At 41.7% G+C, this 24,890-nt stretch overlaps 1 protein-coding gene across 10 annotated transcripts in view; it reads right to left on the minus strand.

Annotated features, from left to right (window-relative positions):
* Nucleotides 1–24,890, minus strand: part of kdm2bb (lysine (K)-specific demethylase 2Bb) — a 267,493-nt gene that overhangs the window by 155,659 nt on the left and 86,944 nt on the right. For all 10 annotated transcript variants that reach the window (XM_068054994.1, XM_068054999.1, XM_068054998.1 and 7 more), the window contains one exon: nucleotides 8,509–8,687. In XM_068054994.1, coding sequence (XP_067911095.1) covers nucleotides 8,509–8,687 — 179 coding nt within the window. The remainder of the gene's footprint in view (nucleotides 1–8,508; nucleotides 8,688–24,890) is intronic.

The raw sequence follows: 24,890 nt of genomic DNA on the forward strand, positions 1-24,890 counted from the left end.
GATATTAGGTCAGATGACCAAAATCATGGTCAAAGAGATAGGTTTTAAAGGAGTATCGTAAAGAGAGGTGTAGGGAGGGCCTAGGCAACTGAAGGTGCGGCCACCAACAGTGGAGCGATTAAAATCAGGGATGCACAAGAGGCCAGAATTGGCCCATGATAAGGCCCTTAATCATGTACTGCAAATGATTTGTTCAAGTATGAAGCTCAACAATTCATAGCAATAGCTAGAAATACATCAAGGCAAAAGGGCTAGATCACATAATTAGAATTTAAAAATACCATTGGGTGCTTATAGAAACTCAAGCCACAAGATCGAATCCAGCACTTCATTCATGGTGAAACAATTGAGTTCGTCAAGTCTGACAAAGGAAGATTCAAAGAAATAATTTTCTGGGGAGGATTTAAATGGATATCAAGTTTATAACTGTGATGAAACCAGATTGTTTGGAGATGCCTGCTGCAGGGCACATGGGCTACCAGCAAAAAGAGAACTGAAAGGTTTAGACAGCAAGGACAGAATAATGCTGTCAGCTTCTGCAAATGTCTCTGGGGAACACAAATTGAAATAGACTTACGTTGGCGAGGCTCAAAACTCACACAGTTTCACAAATGTCAGTTACATCACTGCCTGCCTGGAATTGTGCTTAAGAAAGGCTGGGTGAATGTGCTGCTGATCCAACAATAGCTCTTTTGGACATGTGTGTCCTCTATTAAATGTTACTTGTAAGAGAATCAGGCATCTGAAAAGGCATTTCTTGTTTTAAATGATGTTCCAGCTGATGCACCAGCACGTGGCAGAATGCAGATATGACGTTTAAGTGAATTTTCCTTCACCAATTACGATCCCCATTGACAGGCAACTGGTCACAGTATTGCAGGCAAATGCTCTTGGAAAAGTTAATCAAAGATAATGTCAGCGCCAATGTCAACACTCTCATTAATGGAAGATATTGTTTAACAAGGAGCAAAAAGCATGAGGCAGAAACTTCTGGAGTATGCTCTCTGTTGCTGAATTCACACAGCAGCCAGAAGCCACCTTAATTGTCTAGTGAATGGGAGAACCATGTTATTCTCGCTACTTAACTTATTTAATGTTGTTTTAGAGCAAAAATGGACATTAAAATCGAGGCCTTTGATTCACAGCTCAATACTGGCCCCCACAGTGCCGTGTTTCAATCACTGGATGATGATTCTATCATTCAAGAAACTTTCAGAGCATTCCCCTGACCGTTACTGGATAAAGACACTGCCCACTGAGACAGCAAAACACCTGGACTAGAAATGTTGTGGATGCTATCCTCAGTCTGCGCTAAGGTTGCTGATCTCAGACAGAGTAGCTGCTGCAGCACTACTATTGTCCTCAGTGCCCCTCAGCTGGGGAGGGAAACAAAAATATACAGCCAGGGTTTCAACACCTGAACACTTTTCAGTGCAGACAATTCAAGTCTCAGACCACACATGAAAAATGGGCACTTGGGCTAGAAGCTGCAGGGCTGCCAGTACCCATGGAACTGGACTCTATCATCACCTTTGGAGGAAGGATCAGAATTGATACGGGTAAAAGCAGAAGTCCTTGGAAACAATGACAAAAGAAGGAAGTGAGTACGAAACCAAAAGGCTTGTGGACCAATTTATCCCAATTCACAGGGAGGTAACACAGGCATCTGAAGTTGCATTGCGCTGACTCAAAGAACAAGCAGCTGATGCTTCAGAAATGGCCGCATGATTGCATCAATAAAGATAACTTCCAGTGTACTTTACAGAATAACTTCTATGTTTTCTGTTTGTATAGTATGTAGTCTTCTCGTTCCTTAATTCAAATTGTGTGTTAATTTGAATTGACATTGTGTAAAAATAAAAATGCTTTCCGTTTTTTTTTTCAAATCGCTCATGTTAAACCACCAGATAACTCAATTTTTTTAATCAAGCAAAAAATAACTTTGAATTAAAAGGAATAGATTGAACCGTACAGCCAGCTAAAGTGAACTTCTTTGGTGCTAATCTTCACCTTTTTCACCCTTATATGCATGTACATATTTTAAGTTAGCAATATCCATTTCCCTGGAATGTCCATACCTTGTCTTAAACACAGTGCATCAATTATTGGATGTGCATAATTACTTTTGGCTATTAACGGGTGTTTAACATTGGTTTGTTTGATTGATCACTGAATCAGAAGACTGAAGCCAAGCAAATGAGTAACCATGTAATTTTATTATAAATCCATTCTTAGATTTGAATTTTTCATTTATCTATAATGCATGCAGCTCCACATTTCAGATTTTAAAAATGTTGCTTTATTCATAAAATCTGGATCGTACACAAATGCAGACAGTGAATGACAGCGTTACTTTCACAATTTGAAGCATCTGCACTTTTAAGTGAAATGTGGAGCTCATTTTGGAACATTTGTAAACTTGTGTCAACCACAGAAATAAAAATTTGCAATAGCTTTGTGACCAATCATAAAACAACTTTATAATTGGAACTGTAGCAGCAAAAATAGTTTCAATTACTTTTAATTTAAATTATTTTCGTTTCAGTGCAATGAAAAGTTAAGAAAATGGATAATTTGGAAATAGTAGAACATAGTACAGCAATCCTGGTAACAATTTACATACTAATTTTTTTAGACCTGATTTCTGTCAAAATTACAAGTTTCTGCATATATTCATATGCAAGACTTGACGTCTGTCACACTTTTTGAGGTGAAAAGTACAGGGCAGCCATGTTATACATGGATCATACCCTCGCCTCATATTTCTCCTGGCCGGCTTCTCCTCTGCTCCTGAATCAATGTCACCAAAGACAGTAGACCCAACAATGTTATACCAATATGTTCTCATCAATTATAGCTTTCAGCTGCTATGCTAGTGCGGTGATATTTAAATGGCAGCTTGTCCTCTCAACTCTCGACTTCAAACCAAGCTCCCACTGTTGACTTAAAATTGAAGGCATCCTTGCAGGATAGATAAGGAAAGGAATTTTAAAATCAACATCAGGAGCTAGAAATGAAGATTTCAAATAAATATCTAAGTGCTAAAGGAACTAAGTGTTGAGGGAAAGAACAACAGATAGGAATCCACTGGTTGAAATGAGAAAGAGGAGAGGAAATGTATTTGTGGATGCAAACAACATCCAGTTGAGAATATTGTTGGATGCAAGTTTCGTAATGTTGATCCTCATTCTTAACAAATCAAGGAATCATCATCTTTAAAAAGAAATGGAATTTTGGAAGGATAACCAAGTATTTCCCATTTCCCTCCTCATGGAATTTTGACTTCAGAGTATCTTCTCCTGGGTGGGCTGCAACAAAGACAAAAGAGGCCCACCTACTCTTTACAATAGGGGGGAGAAGGACCAACCACATATGTCAATCACAAGCACCCCCAACGGATATCAACTCTGTATTCAGAGCTACCCCGCCAGCCTCTACTCACCAGTACTGTCAACAGTAGGGACTGAACTCAACCCTTCTGACTCACTGAGCCAATGGTGACTCTGCCCAGATGAGAGCGCCCAGCGTGCTTTCAACCCAGCATTTCGAGACCTTATTCTAATCTCCACTCTCCAAGGCTGTAAGCGGGGTTTAAACCGATGACCTTCTGACTCAGAGACAGGAACACTACCACCAAACCAAAGGTTCAGACCTTCTAACACTATATGTCCTCCAAAGGCTTAAAAACGCTGGCCTTTTGTGTATCCCCACTGTCAGTGGAAGAAGTTGCAGCCGTTCAGCCGTACACTTTAAAACTCAATCCCTAAAAACCCTGTCTCTCTTCTCCCTTAACCTTTAAAACTTTCTTGAAAACTTTCCTTTCAGCCAAGCTTTCAGCCATTCCGAACTGTTCCTTCATGGGAGCAATTTTGTTAATGGTAGTTATAGGAAATGTGTATTATCCCATTTTCTATTTGAAGACAAATTTCACCCCTTTAAAAAGAGTCAATCAGAAGTGCCCACAATTTTGTTTTCTCATGGACTGCTTTGGTATATACAAAGGCTGTGAATAAGACTTAAATATCAATATTTCCAATAATTTGCACTCATCCCACAACTCTTCTGATTCTGATTCAGGATTTGTCCACCAACTAAGAACAGTCTTTTCTAAATCTCCAATTCAATGAAAAGTAAACTGGACAAACCAGCAAGCAGGAAGTAAGCCCAAATAAAATTAAGCTGCCTGGAGTTTGAGAACCTTGCAGGCTGCATGGAGTTTAGATGTCGCTGGTCGACCACTCCCTACAAACATATCACAAAATAAATTCATTCCAACTAGAATAAAGCTTTCACAAAGACTCAGTGGGTCAATAAACTTCCATGTGTGACACAGACGCACAGATCAGGAATGTCAATAGCTCCCTCCTTGATATGTGCAGAGCTAGCTGATCTCAACTGGAACATCAACGAGACCACTACAATTGTGTTCAGTGTCCCCACATTGGGGGAGACAAAAAAATTCAACAAGGTTCTCTCTATCGATCACTAGACAGTGATGGCTGTAGCAAAGCATATGTCTGTTGATAACGGATGGGCCTGGCAGCAATAGCAATGACAGAACAACAGCACTCACTGAGATCACGCATAAAGAAATGGACACTTTTGAAATGAAGAAACTGCAAGCCATATAAAACTGCACTTTGTACCAGTTACATCTTCCAATGATGGGGTATAAGGTAGGAAAAATATGAATGAGTCATGTAAATCATCAAGATGAAACACAGACACACAGTAAGGCAGTGCAGTGGAGCAGTGCACTGCTGATACGGTACACAGTATTACAATTTTTACACAGTGAGCTCCCAACATCAGCCACACAGACCAGGGGAAAGTAACTGGTCCTTCTCTAAAAGGAGAAAAGGAAAAAATAGAATAGCAAGTTATACGTGGTGGCTCTTGTACATCTTTTGCCACTGGCTGAAGAGCAATAGGACAAGCTTTTGGCAGCTTCATCCCCGAATCCTACCAATTTTTCAGCAGATCGTTTTGGGAGGGTGCACACAGGAGGCATGCTCTGTTTTTTTTTTAAAGAGTGGTCCCATTTCAACAGATATGCCTGTGTACATAAAGATGAAGGTGCATGTTACCTTTATGCAAATTAGGGAAACAATGGGGGGGGGCATTTTATGCTCTCCCTCATGTTGGGTTTGGTGGCGAGGAGAGCATATAATCGGACAGGATGGTGGCGGGCACCCACCTTCCGGCCTCCACCCAAATAAAGTCGGGGCGGGAAGGCCTGTGAACAGCCATTCCACCCCACTGCCAACGGAGACCCTTAAGTGGGCAATTAATGCCCAATGAAGGGCTTCATCCCATCTCCTCCAGTCTTAGTCCAACGGCAAGTGGGCTTGTCGCCGCACAGGGGGCACGCCAAGCAAACCCATGCAGGTTGCTTCCTGGCTCCAGGGCTTGGGGGAGGGGGGGGGGGTGGGGGGGAGGTGGGAGGGTTCCCCCATTAAAAAGGTACAGTGCCTGAATGAGGGACCTGGCATCGGGAATGGGGGGGCCACTGAGAGCCACCCTCTTACCCATGCTGCCGACTTCCCCTGGACACCCCTGCCCAAACACAACCCCCCATCCTGTGAAACCCCTCCCGCTGTGACTTGCCGATGGCCTGGGTCCAGTGTCTCGGGCGAGTCCAGTACCAGCAGCAGCCACTGCCTCCACGGTGGTGCTGCTCAGTTAAAGAATTGCTGGCCTCTGAATGACCAGCAGCTCTCAGAAGGCAGCAATTCTCTCACTGGGGTCCTTGATCCCGGGTATGGCCCACTACTGTCCACTTAATTTCCTAACTGGTGACTTGGCGAGCCTTCCCCAGAGAAAGCAATGTGGGGCTCTCGCTGGCACTTTTGCCGGTGGTCGAGATACCCGTCGCCAAGACAAAATCCCAGCCATGGTTTCTGCACTTTTCCCCACCATTTGTATTTGAATGCTGGCAAGGGCTGTTAGGCCAGAATTCAAAACTGGTGGAAGATAACAAAAACAATCTCTCTGCAATTAGGGGCTGCACAAACACTCAGTGAGCTTACACAGATCAGTGGAGAGTGGGAAGGTGTGGGTGTTGGGAGAGGGTGGGGTGTGGAGTCACAATCTTTTTGCCAGAAAAATGAAGTTTTGCTGGATGCCCATAGGTCACAACAGGCCCCTGAGGCCTCGCACATCAGGACTTCACCCTCTTTCCCCAGCTAAGGCCAGGAATCCATCTCCAACAGAGTAACAACCCCAAGTTCAGGAAATCGGTCGGGGTTGTGAGGCATCACAATAATGGGTAGAAGTTCTATCATTCCCCAGGAATGCATCCAAATTACAGCAGGGGATAGAAAGCCTAGGCTATAACATAAAAGGTATTGGGAGCAGATTAAGTACTCCCTTGGCTAGAGATACCCAAAATAGGATGAAAATACAAGTTTGCAGTCAAAGAGACAGAAAAAAAAATGTTAAATATCCAAAGTGGGTGACCAGCTTCCTTCAACATTCCCTCACACAGAAAATAATTACCCTTGTTAAAAGAAAATTTAAACCATACCCTTTGGGAATTTTGAATTGTCTAACCACCAAAAGCTTAGACATAGGTGTTTGTGGGAGCTCTTTTATAACACTAGGTTCTAACACTGAAATTGCCCTTGTACAATAGTTGTTAGGAATTATTCAATCTCCTGCTGAAATTGTATTTGCTCTACTGAGCGACACGTAAAATTTCCTCCTATGAACAGGATGCAAGGGATACTGATGTAAGACTATGTTGTCCTCCAGATTTTGTTTGAATCTAAATATAACTTTGTACTAATTATTGGACTTAGGCAGATTTATTTATACATCTCTCGTCTTGGACATTCAGATAAAGTTATGCAACCTGCTGCTTGCTTCATGAACTGTATAAATATCAATAATTTATATTTAAAACCCTTGTCTTTTGACAGTATTTGAATATGGATATTTCTTTGAAAATCTGCACAAAAATGGGAGCGTCAACTTGGCCCACAGTGCTATTCTCAACTTGAAGACAGGTGGTCATATCTTCAAGCCCTACTCCAGGACTTGAGCACATAATCTAAACTCTAGTACAATATTGAGGGAGTGCTGCATTGTTGAAAATATCATCTTTTGGGGAAGAGATTAAACTGAGACCTTGTCTGCCCGTTCAGGTCGATGTAAAAGATCCCATGGTACCATTTGAAGAGCAGAGATATTCTCCTGGTGTCCTAGCCATTATTCACCACTCAACCAACATCATCAAAAAAGATTAACTGGTCATTTATCTCATCTACTTTTGATTAAAAAGTATTTCCAGCCCTTGAGCCAAAGTAGAATTATGAAATTAAAAATAGGACCACAGGAATGGAAAAGGAGTTAGAGAAAACATGGATGACTGGGTGAGCAGAATGTGTGTTTTATTTTCATAAAAATTATACTCAAAATGTTTCTGTTAGTCCTACAGGGCTAATTTTACAGTAATAAAGCTATTCAAAGAGTAATGCTCATTCCTGCATCAATAGGTGTGAACTCAGCTTACAAAAGTACCCAGTCCAGAGATGGTAACTTCTTCAGGCCTCCTGGCAACCTAAGGAACATAGGAATTGGAGTAGACCATTCAATCCCTCAAGCTATTCATTCGATCATGGGCAATCTGCATCTGAACTCCATTCACCTGCCTTAGTTCCATATCCCTTGATACCCTTATCTAACAAAAATCTATCTCAATCTTGAAAGTTCTAATCGTCTCAGCATCCATAGCCTTTACGGGGAGAGAATTCCAGAGCTCTGCTACCCCCTTTGTGTGAAAAAGTGCTCCTGATTTCCCTCCCAAATAGTCTATCTCTAATTTTAAGATTCTTGATTCCTCACCAGCGGAAATAGTTTCTCTGCACCTACCCTACTGACTCTTTTTAACATTTTAAACACCTTGGTCAAATACCCATCTATCTTCTATACTCAAGCAAATAAAAGGCAAGTTCATGCAATCTGTACTCATAATTTAACCCTCTTTAACGTCAGTATCATTCTCAAGGGTTGAAAATCCTTTTTAATCAAAGGTAGATGAGGTAAACAACCAGTTAAATATTTTTGATTGTTAACAAAAAGGGATAACACAAGAATTGTTTGGAATGTTAACATTTATTATTTTTAAGGAATTTACTTCAAATGAACGTATAAAATACTTTCAGAACAAATAATAAAATTGCATTAAACTTGTATTTAACAAGCAAGGGAAATGTAACTTGGAAAATTTACCTGTAGCTAACATTATGTCTGAAGTTTGAAATATTGTAAGTGAAGTACTACAATTAGAGACTTAATTTCCTCCAAAAGCATTTTTAAAACACATTTGCTAGATTAGTTCACAGTTAAAATGTAACACACAGGAAGGCCTTATAGCCCATAAAAGAGAAGTTACTCTTCCAAGAGAACAAGGAGGCCATTAGAACAATCAAACATAGATCTTCTGCCTTGCTTAGTTATTTCAGATTTTGTTAAAAACGAATTTACTTTTGAATATAACTTTCTTACCACATTGGGCCGTTTGACCAGGTTCTCAAGTTTTGTATGACTGAATTCCAGACTTATGACGTTGTAGAGCTTCTCTCTTTCAAGCTCTGGTGTTTCGTAGTATTTTACCCATTGTGACATACTCATCTCAATCCCTTTCTGTGTACTCACATCCATGACATCCACAATACGACGACTCCCTGGATCACACACAAAAAAGTAAAACAGCTCTATCAGCTTCAATTTACAGTCTAATTTTGTACACCACATATGTTGAATATTGTCATCATGAATCTATAAATGTAATAGTATAAATGTACTACTCAGTAACACAAACTGTAAAGGGTGTTATTTTTGAATAGCACATTGTTGTTGGCGGTCAAAATGTTCACACCCATTTATTCACTTCCATCACACAGATCGTTTTTCCCTGACCCAACAAACTAAAGCAAAACACTTTTTTTTTAAAAACAGGGGAAGAAATTAAGTATTTTAATGGCTCAGAACCATCTTACGCTCCTCCTTTTTGGATATTGTTGACACTACTGGTCTACAGTTCAAAAGTATCAGTCACCCTCAGATATTTTGCCCAAGTGGCCATTTACGAGGCTTGATAGAGAACGTTTTGATATTCAACCAAGATGGGGGCACCAGAGTCAAACCCAATCTTGTCTTCACTGAATATCAACAAAGAGACTACTGGGCTGAAATCAGAGACAGGAGCCCTAACTGATTTCCCCTTCTCCAAACTCTATCACTACCTTGTTTGAGATAAGTACAGTAGGAGATCAAACCTGAGACATTCCTACTCACTGAACCATCAAGCAAACTTGTTGTTGATTCAATGCCAAGAAAGCAGAGCCTGCCCTTACTTCCAAACTCATACAAATTCTTAGCATTTCCTATAAACTGAGTTAAAATACTGCAGAAGCAGCAATGTGCCTTTGGATATGACACCTTTAGTTTATATCATTATACTTTTGAGTGATCTGTAAGTTAAAGGAGAGGATATCTTACAGTAAGCACAAAACAGATTTTTCAAAAATGTAAGTACAACACAAAAGCAGCAAATGATGTAAAATAGTGAATATTTGCATCAATGTCACTTGTTTATTTTTCCTGAGCAAAGGAGTACATTTTAGTATTAGTTTATGGATCAGTGAGCTAAGTGTCTTTACTCATTTACTCCATTAAATATGCATATCAGTAAATAGGTAAGTTAATGATCCGTGCAGTTATTTGCTGATCTAAGCAATGTCTTCTCTCTAATTAGGTACAATTTCACCTTTTATGACATATACAGTATCTGAAAATTTCATTTCTGAGTATGCAATGATAGCAGCATTGAGTACCTTTCAGTGAGGTTTGAAATGATTTGCCATTACACCACATTTTCTGTATTACTATTTGTAATAATGATTAATAGAGCTATAATATGGGATAGAATGAAATGGGAATGATATATTCTGAGAATGTTGAACATTAGTCACCCGGAATCAGCAGTAAAGAAAACAATTAGTTTGAAATTGCCAAATGTTGGGAAAAGCTGATAGCCATAGGGAGGCAGAGTGTAACTACCACACCTAAGAAAATCAAACTCTAAAAATTAGTCAATCTGGCTGAATAAGGAATTCCAGTTGCATTCATTCTTCTGGGCATTTCAACTGTCTATTTGAAGAATCAATTTTATAAATAAGACTTTCCTTTCAGTTGGTAAAATCGCAGTAACATTCATTTAACTTGCACTTTTTTTTTACCCTTACAGAACTTCAACTGCGACCTTGACTTTTCAAGAGAGAAAAGCCATGCCCAAGGTCTATGCATTCTACCTAATTAAGCAGCCTGCAGTTTTTCCATACAATTACCAAGTGGCAAATAAATGCTCCCATGACTGCAAATTATGACTATGATAGATGGGGAAAAAAAGCAATAAAACTGCAAATAAAAGTAAAAACAAATGATGGAAACACTCAGGAAAAAAGTGTAGGAAAAAAGATAAGTTCACAATTATGGTGTGGATCCTTTGTCAGAATGTTGACTGGCCTTCTCTGTATTTCCAGCATTTTCTACTTTGATTTCCAACATTTGGAGGTTTTTACTTGTTGCTTATAACTGCAAATAACTCAAGTGCATTATGACTGTCCTATTATGAAACAGATGTTAATTACATTTCAGAAAAGTAATCTTAGAAAACCAACTCTGTTGGTGGTATGATTAAACTTGCACACAGAGAGATAGGTAAAAAGACGCAAAGAAAGATGAGGGTGGGTGCATGTGTGAATGTGTGAGATATACAGTGATAGGAAAGATATAGACACAGACAAGGGGGAGACAGTTAGATAGCAAGATATAAAGACAGTCACCGGGCACTTTGCAAAGATTAAAAAAAAGGAATCCAGAAATTCAGGCTGTGGAAAATCATGTGTCAGCTTCCTGTCCAGGAAGTGATTTTCCTGTACAGCTGTACTAGAATTAAACATTTGCTATTTACAACATGGAGAGGATTTTTTGCTTACTTCATGTAGCCACAGCTATATTTTTTTGGAATTTGATTTCAACAGAACAGAAGAGTAATTACACCCATTGTACTTAAAGCAAAGTATTTAAAAATCACAAGAAAGTGTTACTGCAACCTGAATACCAGATGGAATAGCTAGGTCTGTTCATTTGTGATGGTCAGTAAGTGAAGAACATGTAGTACTTCACTAATCTGCAAGTTGTGCACAACACAAAACGGAAGCACCAATTTAATGTTGGCATTCTGTTTACGCTAATTCAGTTATTACTTACTCGAGAACTACAATCAGGGCTCAAATTTCAAACTTTTTTTTTTAAATGGTTGCTGATCAGTGACATATCCTCCAAGATCAGTCATGACTGCAGGTGACACTGAAAAAATGAAGTATTGTAATTTTAAAGCTGGCCACAAGAGGTCAACGAACAACTGGGAATTTTGTTCTCTTTCATAAGTCAGCTTCATGGTGACGGCTATAAAAAGAAACCATACAACATCTATGATGAAAGATTACCAAATGTTCTTCATTGGAATCAAAAAATTTAGAAATTAGGATTATAGAATATACTTTTTAACGAGACTATCCCTTTTCAATTTCCCTTTGAACTGTCAAGTTTTATTTTCTCTTCTCAAATAACTAAACAATAGGAGGTGACACATGCACCCCCTGACTAGCAGGTATTCTGGCGCACACATCGCTAGACTTGAATAGTAAAGAAAAGACCTATTCAACTATCTAATGTTGGTATAATCCCATACTGTATTGTTAATGCACTCTGTTGGCTTCATTGTTAAATTGAAAATTCCAGATTTTTACATTACTCAAGAAAAGACTTGGATAACTGATCCTCACCTGGACTGCCCAGACGTTGCACAAATTATAGTGAAACATTGAACCATAGATGTTTACAGCACAGAAAGGGGTAATTCAGCCCATCATTACTGTGCCGGGTCTCTACAAGGGCAATTCAGAATGATCCCCTCTATTCATCTCTCTCTTCACAGCCCTGTATCTTCCTCTACTTCAAATATTTATCCAATTTCCTCTTAAAATATGCAGAAGTCTCTGCCTCAACGATTCCTTGTGGCAAAGCATCCCATGCTCGAACAACACTCAACATATTTCCTCACAGCGTGATGCCAACAACTTATAACTATATAGTGCCTTTAATATAGAAAAACACACCACAGCATGTAATTGACCCCAGCATGAAACTACTTCCCTTCTTTCTATTTTTAATACATTTGATACCCAAGAGTGAGGGACACTAAGAGCAATTCACCCATACTTCTGTCCTGGGCACAAGAAGCGTATGGCCCAGCGGGACTTAAGTGCACGCATCTTCACTGGACTGGATGTACTCTAAAACTGCTTTTATATACAGTCATTTGAGTACAACCACCCTCTGGTCTACAGCACAGGTCTCATGCAGCTGGCAGTAACCCGACGTCATAGCCAGTGGTGTCAACTCCCCACTATGGCCAGTATTCAAGCAACTCCGAGGCAGTGAGGTGAAGAAAATTCCACTTTTACTAGTGCATGAATTATCTTGTTACCGAGACTAAAAACAGGACACAAATAAGCACACTGCATACAGAATAAATTACATGCAACAAATCTTTACAAATAACTGCATAACCATGAAATATTATTGCTTCAGTGAAACCAAGGTACAAATTATGCCATTTCTGAAAAATGAAGAACCTTTAACTTTTATTACAATGCCTATTTTGGAAGAAATGCAGCTGTTTGAAATATTTGAGAATGAAGCAAGTTTGTAATAGTTCAGGAGCTCTGGCACATAGCCAATAAACACCACACACAGATTTTATGCTAGAAGTCAATGATAAAGAGGCCTTTTGTAAAAAGACGACAAGATTGCAAATAATTATTCATGGATTAGATAGTTTCGGTCTAAATATAATTTTAACTGACATTGAACTTATATTTTACTTGCTTAAAAAATGAAATGTCCACCCCCCCCCCCCCCCCCCATCTCTCTCTCCTGAAAGTGTTGACTCATAGCTTATAGTTTCACTTGAGCCTGCTATCAACCAGTATTTCATTCAAGTGACCGTTATTTATGTGCAATTCCGGAGAGTGAGTGTCAGCAGACTGTTTGATCATAGAGCGTATTGTGTAAAAGCCCAATCCTATCTTCACTTCTGCTCTGCACAGATTTCCAACAAAGGGCGTTGAATAGTGACCAAGAGTGGAAACCTCCATCTGTGCTTCCCCTCCCTAACCCTGGGGCGTAAAAGCCAATTGCAGAAACCCAACAGCAAAGTCTAGGATCAAATCTAATTTTACTATTTTGGGGTACCTCTGTAGGCTTCACACTAGTTAACAGATAGTACTCACCATCTTCCCCCATGCCACTCCAAAGCTAGCTGGTGGAGAAAGGAGAAGAATAAACTACAATGAAACCCTGATTGACTTTCGCTTCCTCCAGCTAGGCACCTTACCTATGCGTGGTGCTGTTGTCACTTGCACAAGAAGTGTGCCAATACAAAAAATTATGGACAAAATCTGAAAAGTTATAAAAACTGCCTTTTAAAAATTGGACCTTTCTTTTAAAAAGTGAACAATGCTCCAAAATGGCCACTGTAGGAAAAGAAACTTGGCCGTTGTATATTCAAACTGTCTGACAGGAACAAAGGGAAATCTTCAAAGCTAGATGTCAATTGCACCCATCCTACACTCATCCTAAAATATTCCAGAATTGAACGGGTTCTTCTGAAACAAAGAAGGTGCGAAGTAGCCACGTCCTGGACCATTGTGCGATCACCACGGGGAAGAGACCAAACCGTCTCCTACCCAGAGGTGAGATGTAACACAGCTTTACCTTAAAAAAGCATTCGAGAGAGAGACATCCAGAAAGCAGCATCTGGAAAGCTTGTCTGCAATAACCCAGAAGGCACATGCCCTGCTGTAGAATTCCACATCTACACCTATACAGCGCTGAAGTATAAGTGATCCATGGTCTTCAACTGAACTGGCATCCAAGAGAGAAACCTACAATCACCTGAACGGAGAACTTGATTTCCAAGAGAATTCAATAGGTTTACCGTGACCTCCCCTGAAACCCCTGAACTCCATCCACCCCAACACTGATAATCGCTTACCCCTTTTTACTCTCCACCTGTCTCTTCTCGTGTCTTCACGAAAGCAAATGAGAGTGTGGAATTCCACGGTTGCGAAAATTTCAGGATAAAGTGCACTGATTGATTTTCTGTTTTTAAACCTATAAGAAAACCCGTTGCTGTCAGTTTATTTGACAAATAAAACACAGAGGGATTAAACCCTGTTAACAAAACATACTCGCTGCAGTCAGGTGGGAGTTGAACAGTGGGAACCACCCAAACCTCACCACGTGGCCATGACACTGTGCTCTGGAATCTCAACTGAGACCATCAATGGAAGACCAAGCCTGAACAAGAGAAAATGAAACCCAAAACCAAGTTTTGATCCATGGTCTACTAAAATGAGCTACCAACCACTCAATTATTTGTTTTACTACCCAATACAAGGATGAATAAATCCAATGAAAATAAACTCTTTATTGAACTGCACAGTCTGTTAATCTGACACTATTTGAGTAGCTTTGTTGTGTATTTTTTTTTTTAAACAAGCTTTTAAAACAATCACAAAGGAACATAACAAACAGCGAAACTTCAACACACTTTACAATGACTTTTTCTGGATTATATGCAATTCTAGTGTTGAGCGAGTGGCTTCCAAAAGCTTTCACAATTTTAATTTTAAACAACTTTTGAAAGTACACTATTCTTCTTACTCTTTTTGCACAGCAGTTCTTGCAAGTACTTTAATCACTGCATCTTTTCTCTACAGTCGGAAGTCTTCAACTAAAGAACAAAGATCATTAACCTTCTATTATTTGCGTTCTCGCCTGTATGTTTTTGTTATTCTTTCATGGGATGTGGGCATCGCTGGCAAGGCCAGTATTTGTTGCCCATTCCTAACTGCCCTTAACAACTGAGTGGCTTGCTAGGCCATTTCTGACGGCACACTACTGTGGATCTGGAGTCACATGTAGGCCAGACCAGGTAAGGACAGCAGATTTCCTTAGTGAACCTGATGGGTTTTTATGACAATCAATGATAGTTTCACAGCACCATTACAGAGACTAGCTTTCAATTCCATATTTTTATTGATTAAGCGAATTTAAATTAAACCAGCTGCCATGGTGGGATTTGAAACTGCAACTCAGGGCATAAGCCTGCGCCTCTGGATTATTTGTTCAGTGCCATCACCACTGTTACCCCATGTCCAAAACTTGCTCTGTATACCTCTCAAACAGGTTATTTTAGTAATTTACTCAACTATTGTTTAAAATTTACAGTATGTAATAGATATGTGATGGACTGGGATCTTTTTACATTTATCCAGCATCAGGTGTTCTTCTGTTCAGGGCTGCAGTTCCAGAGCCACTAGTACATCCAACATCTCTACAACACACAACGTCAACAGCCTGAAAAGGAATTGGAAGTTAGGAAATTAAGAAATACAGAAGCTTTGATCTGAAGGTTAGAGGGTAGACAGGGTTGTGCGACCATTGTTTCTTCAGGTCAGTTTGCCCTAGGTTAGTCCAGTCAGGAATAACAGCAGTTGACAATGACAAAGAATGATCCTGTTGGAATGTGCTGGAGGGTTGTAGGGGAGAGAATCACCAAAACTGGGCTGATGTTTTTGTTAGAAGCCAACTACTACAAAGATTCTGTGTTACTTAAATGCCACTTGACCAAATCCATTGTGGGTCACAGCAGCAACTGTCACCATGACTCTTATTGACCTGCACGACACCTGGAAACCACTCAATTTGAGGGCTATAATCGGTTCCCATTAACTATGTGACCCACATTAATGGTCACATGTTTCTCACAGACCAACCAGAAAATGAACATACAAAAATACATCATTGAAACAAAAGTAGAGAAAAGTGGAAGAGGCTCAAACACTTTTTAAAAACTTCCGATTACATGGACTTGTAACAAATGCTTTTGCAGTAAAAACATGATGCCTGCTGATGACTGTACAGATTGTGATTATCTAGCCTATTTCTGTACAATCAAGAAACTAAAGTGTAAAAATTTACTTGTGAAACCATTCAAATCTCTGCCAAATGTGAGGAAATAGATATGTTAAAGACACTCAAGATAATTCACAATACCTGACAAATGTGAAATTCAAATACAAAACTTCATTGCAATTAGAATATCTGATCAGCTGCTGCATAAGGAAAGGTTAGCAGCTCAGAGCTAATCAGCATACCTGGTCTGTCGGAATTGTTAAAGCTTTAAATAGCGTGGATTCTAGGGGTTAAATTTTTCTTAGTTTGCTGCTAGCAAAAAGTATAAATGAGTATAAAACAGTGAATCAACACTTTATACTCACATTAAATGTAATAAACTACAGCTCTAGATTAGCAAACATTTTCCATGATGTTTGGCTTTGAGACACTTCCCTGTCTAACCGGTTCTGTATCCGGAAGGAGAGAGAACGTATATGAGGAATGCTTTATTTGCCATGGGAACTCTAAATGTATTTATTAACTTGCAAAACAAATCTTCAAAAAAATTCTCAGTTGGTCCAGAGGAGGAAAGGGAGAGGAAGTGGAAGCGTGAGAAATTCAAACATGAGTTTACTCTTAACAGACCTTTATTCATTACAGGTCACGGTTCCACAGCTTAGGCCTATCCTGTCTTCATTCAACATTAACATTTACAAGGATCCCTGGACAGTAACCAAGATGTAAATTCTAGCTAATTTTCCCTGGTCTAAGGAATATACAACAACAACTTGTATTTATGTAGCATCTTTATTGAAATAAAACACACCAAGGCACTTCACAGAGGCATGATAAAATAAAATCCGACACCAAGCCACATAAGGAGATATTGAAAGCTTGATCAAAGAGGTAGGCTGTAAGGAGTGTCTTAAAGGAAGAAATCGAGGTAGAGAGGCAGAGAAGTTTAGGGAAGGAATTCCAGAGCTTAGGGAGGGAATTTAAGATAATTTACACTCAGCATCTTGAATTTAGCCAAACACTCCAAGATACTTCAAAAACTGAAGGGTTGGTGTGGAGGGGTCATAATTAATCGGAAGTAAGATTAAGATTAAGATTAGGGCGGCGCAGTGGTTAGCACCGCAGCCTCACAGCTCCAGGGACCCGGGTTCAATTCTGGGTACTGCCTGTGCGGAGTTTGCAAGTTCTCCCTGTGTCTGCGTGGGTTTCCTCCGGGTGCTCCGGTTTCCTCCCACATGCCAAAAGTCTTGCAGGTTGATAGGTTAATTGGCCATTATAAATTGCCCCTAGTATAGGTAGGTGGTAGGGAAATATAGGGACAGGTGGGGATGTGGTAGGGATAGGGAATTAGTGTAGGATTAGTATAAATGGGTGGTTGATGGTCGGCACAGACTCGGTGGGCAGAAGGGCCTGTTTCAGTGCTGTATCTCTAAACTAAACTAAACTAAGTTTTGAAGATGTCAATTTTAAGGATGTTTTTGAACATGGGGAGAAGTGATGCAGCAAGGCAGAGGAATTTGGGAAGGGAATTTTAAAGCTTGGGGGTGATATGGCAGAAGCCTCTGCCACAGATCACAGACAGGAAGGAAGGAATGGACAGTAGTCTAGAACTGGAAGACCTGAGGGTAAAGGCAGACTGGGCTGTAGAAAGTTGCAGCGTCAGAGATGATCAAGGCCACACAGGGATTTGAAGTAGAGGAATTTAACACTGATTTGCTGAGGGATAGGAAGTCCATGAAGGTTAGGAAGAATAGGTCGGATTAGTAATCAGAACAGGAACAAAGAACAAAGAACAGTACAGCACAGGAACAGGCCATTCGGCCCTCCAAGCCTGCACCGATCTTGATGCCTGCCGAAACTAACACCTTCTGCACTTCCGGGGCCCATATCCCTCTATTCCCTTCCTATTCATATATTTGTCAAGATGTCTCTTAAACGTCACTATCGTATTTGCTTCCACCACCTCCCCTGGCAGCAAGTTCCAGGCACTCACCACCCTCTGTGTAAAGACCTTGCTTCGCACATCCCCTCTAAACTTTGCCCCTCGCACCTTAAACCTATGTCCCCTAGTAACTGACTCTTCCACCCTGGGAAAAAGCTTCTGACTATCCACTCTGTCCATGCCGCTCATAACTTTGTAAACCTCTATCATGCCGCCCCTCCACCTCAGTCGTTCCAGTGAAAACAATCTGAGTTTTTCCAACCTCTCCTCATAGCTAATGCCCTCCAGACCAGGCAACATCCTGGTAAACCTCCTCTGTACTCTCTCCAAAGCCTCCACGTCCTTCTGGTAGTGTGGCGACCAGAATTGCACGCAATATTCTAAGTGTGGCCGAACTAAGGTTCTGTACAGCTGCAACATGACTTGCCAATTTTTACACTCTGTGCCCCGACCGATGAAGGCAAGCATGCCGTATGCCTTCTTGACTACCTTATACACCTGCGTTGCCACTTTCAGTGACCTGTGGACCTGTATGCCCAGATCTTTCTGCCTGTCAATACTCCTAAGGGTTCTGCCATTTACTGTATACCTCCCACCTGCATTAGACCTTACAAAATGCATTACCTCACATTTGTCCAAATTAAACTCCATCTGCCATTTCTCCGCCCAAGTCGCCAACCGATCTATATCCTGCTGTATCCTCTGACAATCCTCATCATTATCCGCAACTCCACCAACCTTTGTGTCGTCCGCAAACTTACTAATCAGACCAGCTACATTTTCCTCCAAATCATTTATATATACTACAAACAGCAAAGGTCCCAGTACTGATCCCTGCGGAACACCACTAGTCACATCCCTCCATTCAGAAAAACACCCATCCACTGTTACCCTCTGTCTTCTATGACTGAGCCAGTTCTGTATCCATCTTGCCAGCTCACCTCTGATCCCGTGTGACTTCACCTTTTGCACCAGTCTGCCATGCGGGATCTTGTCAAAGGTTTTACTAAAGTCCATATAGACAACATCCACCGCCCTTCCCTCATTAATCATCTTCGCCATTTCCTCAAAAAACTCAATCAAATTAGTAAGACACGACCTCCCCTTCACAAAACCATGCTGTCTCTCGCTAATAAGTTTGTTTGTTTCCAAATGGGAGTAAATCCTGTCCCGAAGAATCCTCTCTAATAGTTTCCCTACCACTGACGTAAGGCTCACCGGCCTATAATTTCCTGGATTATCCTTACCACCCTTCTTAAACAAAGGAACAACACTGGATATTCTCCAGTCCTCTGGGACCTCACCTGTAGCCAATGAGGATGCAAAGATTTCTGTCAAGGCCCCAGCAATTTCTTCCCTTGCCTCCCTCAGTATTCTAGGGTAGATCCCATCAGGCCCGGGGGACTTATCTACCTTAATGTTTTGCAAGACACCCAACACCACCTCCTTTTTGATAATGAGATGACTGAGACTATCTGCACTCCCTTCCCTAGGCTCATCATCCACCAAGTCCTTCTCCTTGGTGAATACTGATGCAAAGTACTCATTTAGCACCTCACCCATTTCTTCTGGCTCCACGCATAGATTCCCATCTCTGTCCTTGAGTGGGCCAACCCTTTCCCTAGTGACCCTCTTGCTCTTTATATATGTATAAAAAGCCTTGGGATTTTCCTTAATCCTGTTTGCCAATGACTTTTCATGACCCCTTTTCGCCCTCCCAACTCCTTGAACAAAGAACAACAAAGAAAATTACAGCACAGGAACAGGCCCTTCGGCCCTCCAAGCCTGCGCCGATCCAGATCCTCTATCTAAACATGTCGCCTATTTTCTAAGGGTCTGTATCTCTTTACTTCCTGCCCATTCATGTATCTGTCTAGATACATCTTAAAAGACGCTATCGTGCCCGCGTCTACCAGCTCCGCTAGCAACGCGTTCCAGGCACCCACCACCCTCTGCGTAAAGAACTTTCCACGCATATCGCTCCTAAACTTTTCCCCTTTCACTTTGAACTCGTGTCCCCTAGTAATTGAATCCCCCACTCTGGGAAAAAGCTTCTTGCTATTCACCCTGTCTATACCTCTCATGATTTTGTACACCTCAATCAGGTCCCCCCTCAACCTCCGTCTTTCTAATGAAAATAATCCTAATCTACTCAACCTCTTCATAGCTAGCGCCCTCCATACCAGGCAACATCCTGGTGAACCTCCTCTGCACCCTCTCCAAAGCATCCACATCCTTTTGGTAATGTGGCGACCAGAACTGCACGCAGTATTCCAAATGTGGCCGAACCAAAGTCCTATACAACTGTAACATGACCTGCCAACTCTTGTACTCAATACCCCGTCCGATGAAGGAAAGCATGCCGTATGCCTTCTTGACCACTCTATTGACCTGCGTTGCCACCTTCAGAGAACAATGGACCTGAACACCCAAATCTCTCTGTACATCAATTTTCCCCAGGACTTCTCCATTTACTGTATAGTTCACTCTTGAATTGGATCTTCCAAAATGCATCACCTCGCATTTGCCCTGATTGAACTCCATCTGCCATTTCTCTGCCCAACTCTCCAATCTATCTATATTCTGCTGTATTCTCTGACAGTCCCCTTCACTATTTGCTGCTCCACCAACCTTAGTGTCGTCTGCAAACTTGCTTATCAGCCCACCTATACTTTCCACCAAATCATTTATGTATATCACAAACAACAGTGGTCCCAGCACAGATCCCTGTGGAACACCACTGGTCACACGTCTCCATTTTGAGAAACTCCCTTCCACTGCTACTCTCTGTCTCCTGTTGCCCAGCCAGTTCTTTATCCATCTAGCGAGTACACCTTGGACCCCACGCACCTTCACTTTCTCCATCAGCCTACCATGGGGAACCTTATCAAATGCCTTACTGAAGTCCATGTATATGACATCTACTTAAGTTCCTTCCTACTGTCTTTATATTCCTCAAGTGCTTCATCTGTTCCTAGCCATCCAGCCTTTACAAATGCTTCCTTTTTCTTTTTGACTAGGCTCACAATATCCCGTGTTATGCAAGCTTCCCGAAACTTGCCAAACTTGCCTTTCTTCCTCACAGGAACATGCTGGTCCTGGATTCTAATCAACTGACGTTTGAAAGACTCCCACATGTCAGATGTTGATTTACCCTCAAACAGCCGCCCCCAATCTAAATTCTTCAGTTCCTGCCTAATATTGTTATAATTAGCCTTCACCTAATTTAGCACCTTCACCCGAGGACTACTCTTATCCTTATCCACAAGTACCTTAAAACTTATGGAATTATGGTCACTGCTCCCGAAATGCTCCCCCACTGAAACTTAGACCACCTGGCCGGGCTCATTCCCCAATACCAGGTCCAGAATGGCCCCATCTCTAGTTGGACTATCTACATATTGTTTCAAGAAGCCCTCCTGGATGCTCCTCACAAATTCTGCTCCATCCAAGCCCCTAGCCCTAAGTGAGTCCCAGTCAATATTCTTTCTTTTGGGCCTCCTTATCTCGAGAGACAATGGATACGCGCCTGGAGGTGGTCAGTGGTTTGTGAAGCAGCGCCTGGAGTGGCTATAAAGGCCAATTCTGGAGTGACAGGCTCTTCCACAGGTGCTGCAGAGAAATTTGTTTGTTGGGGCTGTTGCACAGTTGGCTCTCCCCTTGCGCCTCTGTCTTTTTTCCTGCCAACTACTAAGTCTCTTCGACTCGCCACAATTTAGCCCTGTCAATATTGGGGAAGTTAAAATCACCCACCACTACAACCCTGTTACCTTTATATTTTCCAAAATCTGTCTACATATCTGCTCCTCTACCTCCCACTGGCTGTTGGGAGGCCTGTAGTAAACCCCCAACATCGTGACTGCACCCTTCCTATTCCTGAGCACCACCCATATTGCCTCGCTGCATGACCTCTCTGGGATGTCCTCCCGCAGTACAGCTGTGATATTCTCCTTAACCAGTAATGCAACTCCCCCACCCCTTTTACATCCCCCTCTACCCCACCTGAAGCTTCTAGAGCCTGGAACATTTAGCTGCCAATCCTGCCCTTCCCTCAACCAAGTCTCTGTAATAGCAACAACATCATATTTCCAAGTACTAATCCAAGCTCTAAGTTCATCTGCCTTACCTGTTATCCTTCTCGCATTGAAACAAATGCACTTCAGACCACCAGTCCCGCTGTGCTCAGCAACATCTCCCTGCCTGCTCTTCCTCTTAGTCCTACTGGCCTTATTTACTATGTCCTCCTCATTTACTTCACTAGCTGTCCTACTGCTCTGGTTCCAACCCCCCGCCACACTAGTTTAAACCCTCCCGAGTGACGCTAGCAAACCTCGCAGCCAGGATATTAGTGCCCTTCCAGTTTAGATGCAACCCGTCCTTCTTGTACAGGTCACATCTGTCCCTGAAGAGAGCCCAATGGTCCAGATATCTGAAACCCTCCCTTCTACACCAGCTGCTCAGCCACGTATTTAGCTGCACTATCTTCCTATTTCTAGCCTCACTGGCACGTGGCACAGGGAGTAATCCAGAGATTACAACCCTAGAGGTCCTGTTTTTTAAACTTACTACCTAACTCCCTAAACTCCCCCTGCAGGACCTCATCACTCTTCCTGCCTATGTTATTGGTACCGATGTGTACCACAACCTCTGGCTGTTCATCCTCCCCCTTCAGAATGCCCTCTGTCCGTTCAGAGACATCCTTGACCCTGGCACCAGGGAGGCAACATACCTTCCTGGAGTCTCTTTCACGTCCACAGAAGCACCTATCTGTGCCCCTGACTATAGAGTCCCCTATAACTGTTGCTCTTCTGCGCTTTGTCCCTCCCTGCGGAACAACAGTGCCAGCCGTGGTGCCACTGCTCTGGCTGCTGCTGTTCTCCCGATAGGCCATCCCCCCCAACACTATCCAAAACAGTATACTTGTTAGAGAGGGGGATAGCCACAGGGGATTCCTGCACTCACTGCCTGCCCCTTCTAGTGGTCACCCATCTATCTGCCTGCACTTTGGGTGTAACCACTTCTCTAAAGGATGCAATTTTGGATGAGCTGGAGTTTATGCAGTGTGGAGATTTGAAAGATAGCGAGAAGTGCACTGAAAATGTTTACTGGAAGTGAAAGGGGCATACATGAGGATTTTGGTAACTGTGAGTGCAAAAGGAACAGACTTGGTGATGGACTGATTGTGAAGTCTAAAGCTCGAGGGCTGTGCAGGTTGACCATCAACATATTTCCTGGGATGGGGAGGTAAGGGTGCAGAGATTCTGGCTGTATAGCATTGCTTCAGGTCTTGCCTTTATTGGGGTGCAAGTTAAGAGAATGTACATATAACATAATACTTCCAAACACAATTTTTACTATCCTTTTCACAGAACATGATTACTGAACAAATTTAAATTTTGAGTCACCTCACTCAATTCAATTCTATTTGTGCATCTACTAGGTAAGTGATAGCTTACATAACAAAAATGAGGTGCCCCAGATGCATCTGGTTTACAATCACACTGAACTTGGAATCTGGAACACACTGCCTGAAGGGTGGTAGAGGAAGGAACACTTAGGACATTTAAGAAGTATTTGGATGAGCACTTGAAACGCCATAGCATTCAAGGCTACGGGCCAAGTGCAGGGAAATGGAATTAGTTTGGACGGGTGCTTGATGGTCGGCACAGGTGCGTTGGGCCGAAGGGCCTGTTTCTGTGCTGTAAAACACTATGACTATGACTCTAACTAGCATTTTATAAGTACAAGGGAGGGGAAAAGAGGGGTAGAAATGGGATCTGGCACTCACTCAGAAAAACATTCCACAGTCAAGCCTTGTGCCTGATGATAATTAGATCAAGGACTGTGCCATGCTAGGCCCCCACCTGCCAAGAATAAGGCACATTAATTTTGTCATGAACATTGATTTTAAACTATTACTGGAGTGAAGAAAGGACTAGTCAAGCAGATCAGCCAGTGCTGGAAAAGACATTTGCATATTAACACATGGTGATTGGAAGGACAAAGGACCATTCCCTGACACATTCAACCCACAATGGACCTTGATCACCAGGTATGTGTCAGAGCAGCATTCCAGAGACTGCTGTAATCCAAGACGTGGTCAGATCAGTTGACTATGACTAACCTGCTTGGCAAGCTGGGGTTTTCTGAATTGTAAGAACAGTTTGAACGGAGTGTGCCTGTTTGCTCTTGGACTGAGAAGATCTTTCCTGTCTGCTCCCATCTCTTTCTCACAAGCCTCTGAATCCACTGAAGACACATGAACCCCAAGAGAGAAAAGTCTCCTCCGGTGAACAAGGTTTAAGAAGAATACTGGGCCCCAACGAAAAGCAAGATCTACTTACAATCAAGGACTCTACAGTGAGCTTGAAGAACCGTAACAAAAACTCTTCAGATATTGACTCAAACATTTCCACGTTATTTTTCTACTGCTCTTTCTGCCTCTATTTGTATGGGTGTATCGCGTATGCATGCTAGCGTGGGCACCTCATGTATCTGTAGGCGTCAATCGAATTAGAGTTTAAGTTTAATAAATTTAAACTTTTCTTCTTTAAGCCTAAGAAAGCCTATTTGTGCTGGTTTCTTTGCCTTATAATTGGAAAGCGGTGAACAAGGATTCACCAAGGGAGAGCTAAAAATATGGTGTTTAAAATTAAACCCTGTTACGGGAAGACAGGTGAAGGCGGAAAAGGAACTCTAGACCTCTTTCTCACCTGGTCATAACAAGTGCATGACCTTGCCTTTCAGCCAGGGTGCAAATGTGGAAACATATCTGAAAGGTCAATAAATGCCATTTCAGATGACAGTACTGCAGACTATATTATTCAACGTTGCTTGTCAAAATAGATTTCACAGTGGTCAATAAAGCAGTAAATAATCAACTAAAAACCCAGAACAC

This window comes from Heterodontus francisci, chromosome 23 (assembly GCF_036365525.1).
Source record: "Heterodontus francisci isolate sHetFra1 chromosome 23, sHetFra1.hap1, whole genome shotgun sequence".
NCBI lineage: Eukaryota > Metazoa > Chordata > Chondrichthyes > Heterodontiformes > Heterodontidae > Heterodontus > Heterodontus francisci.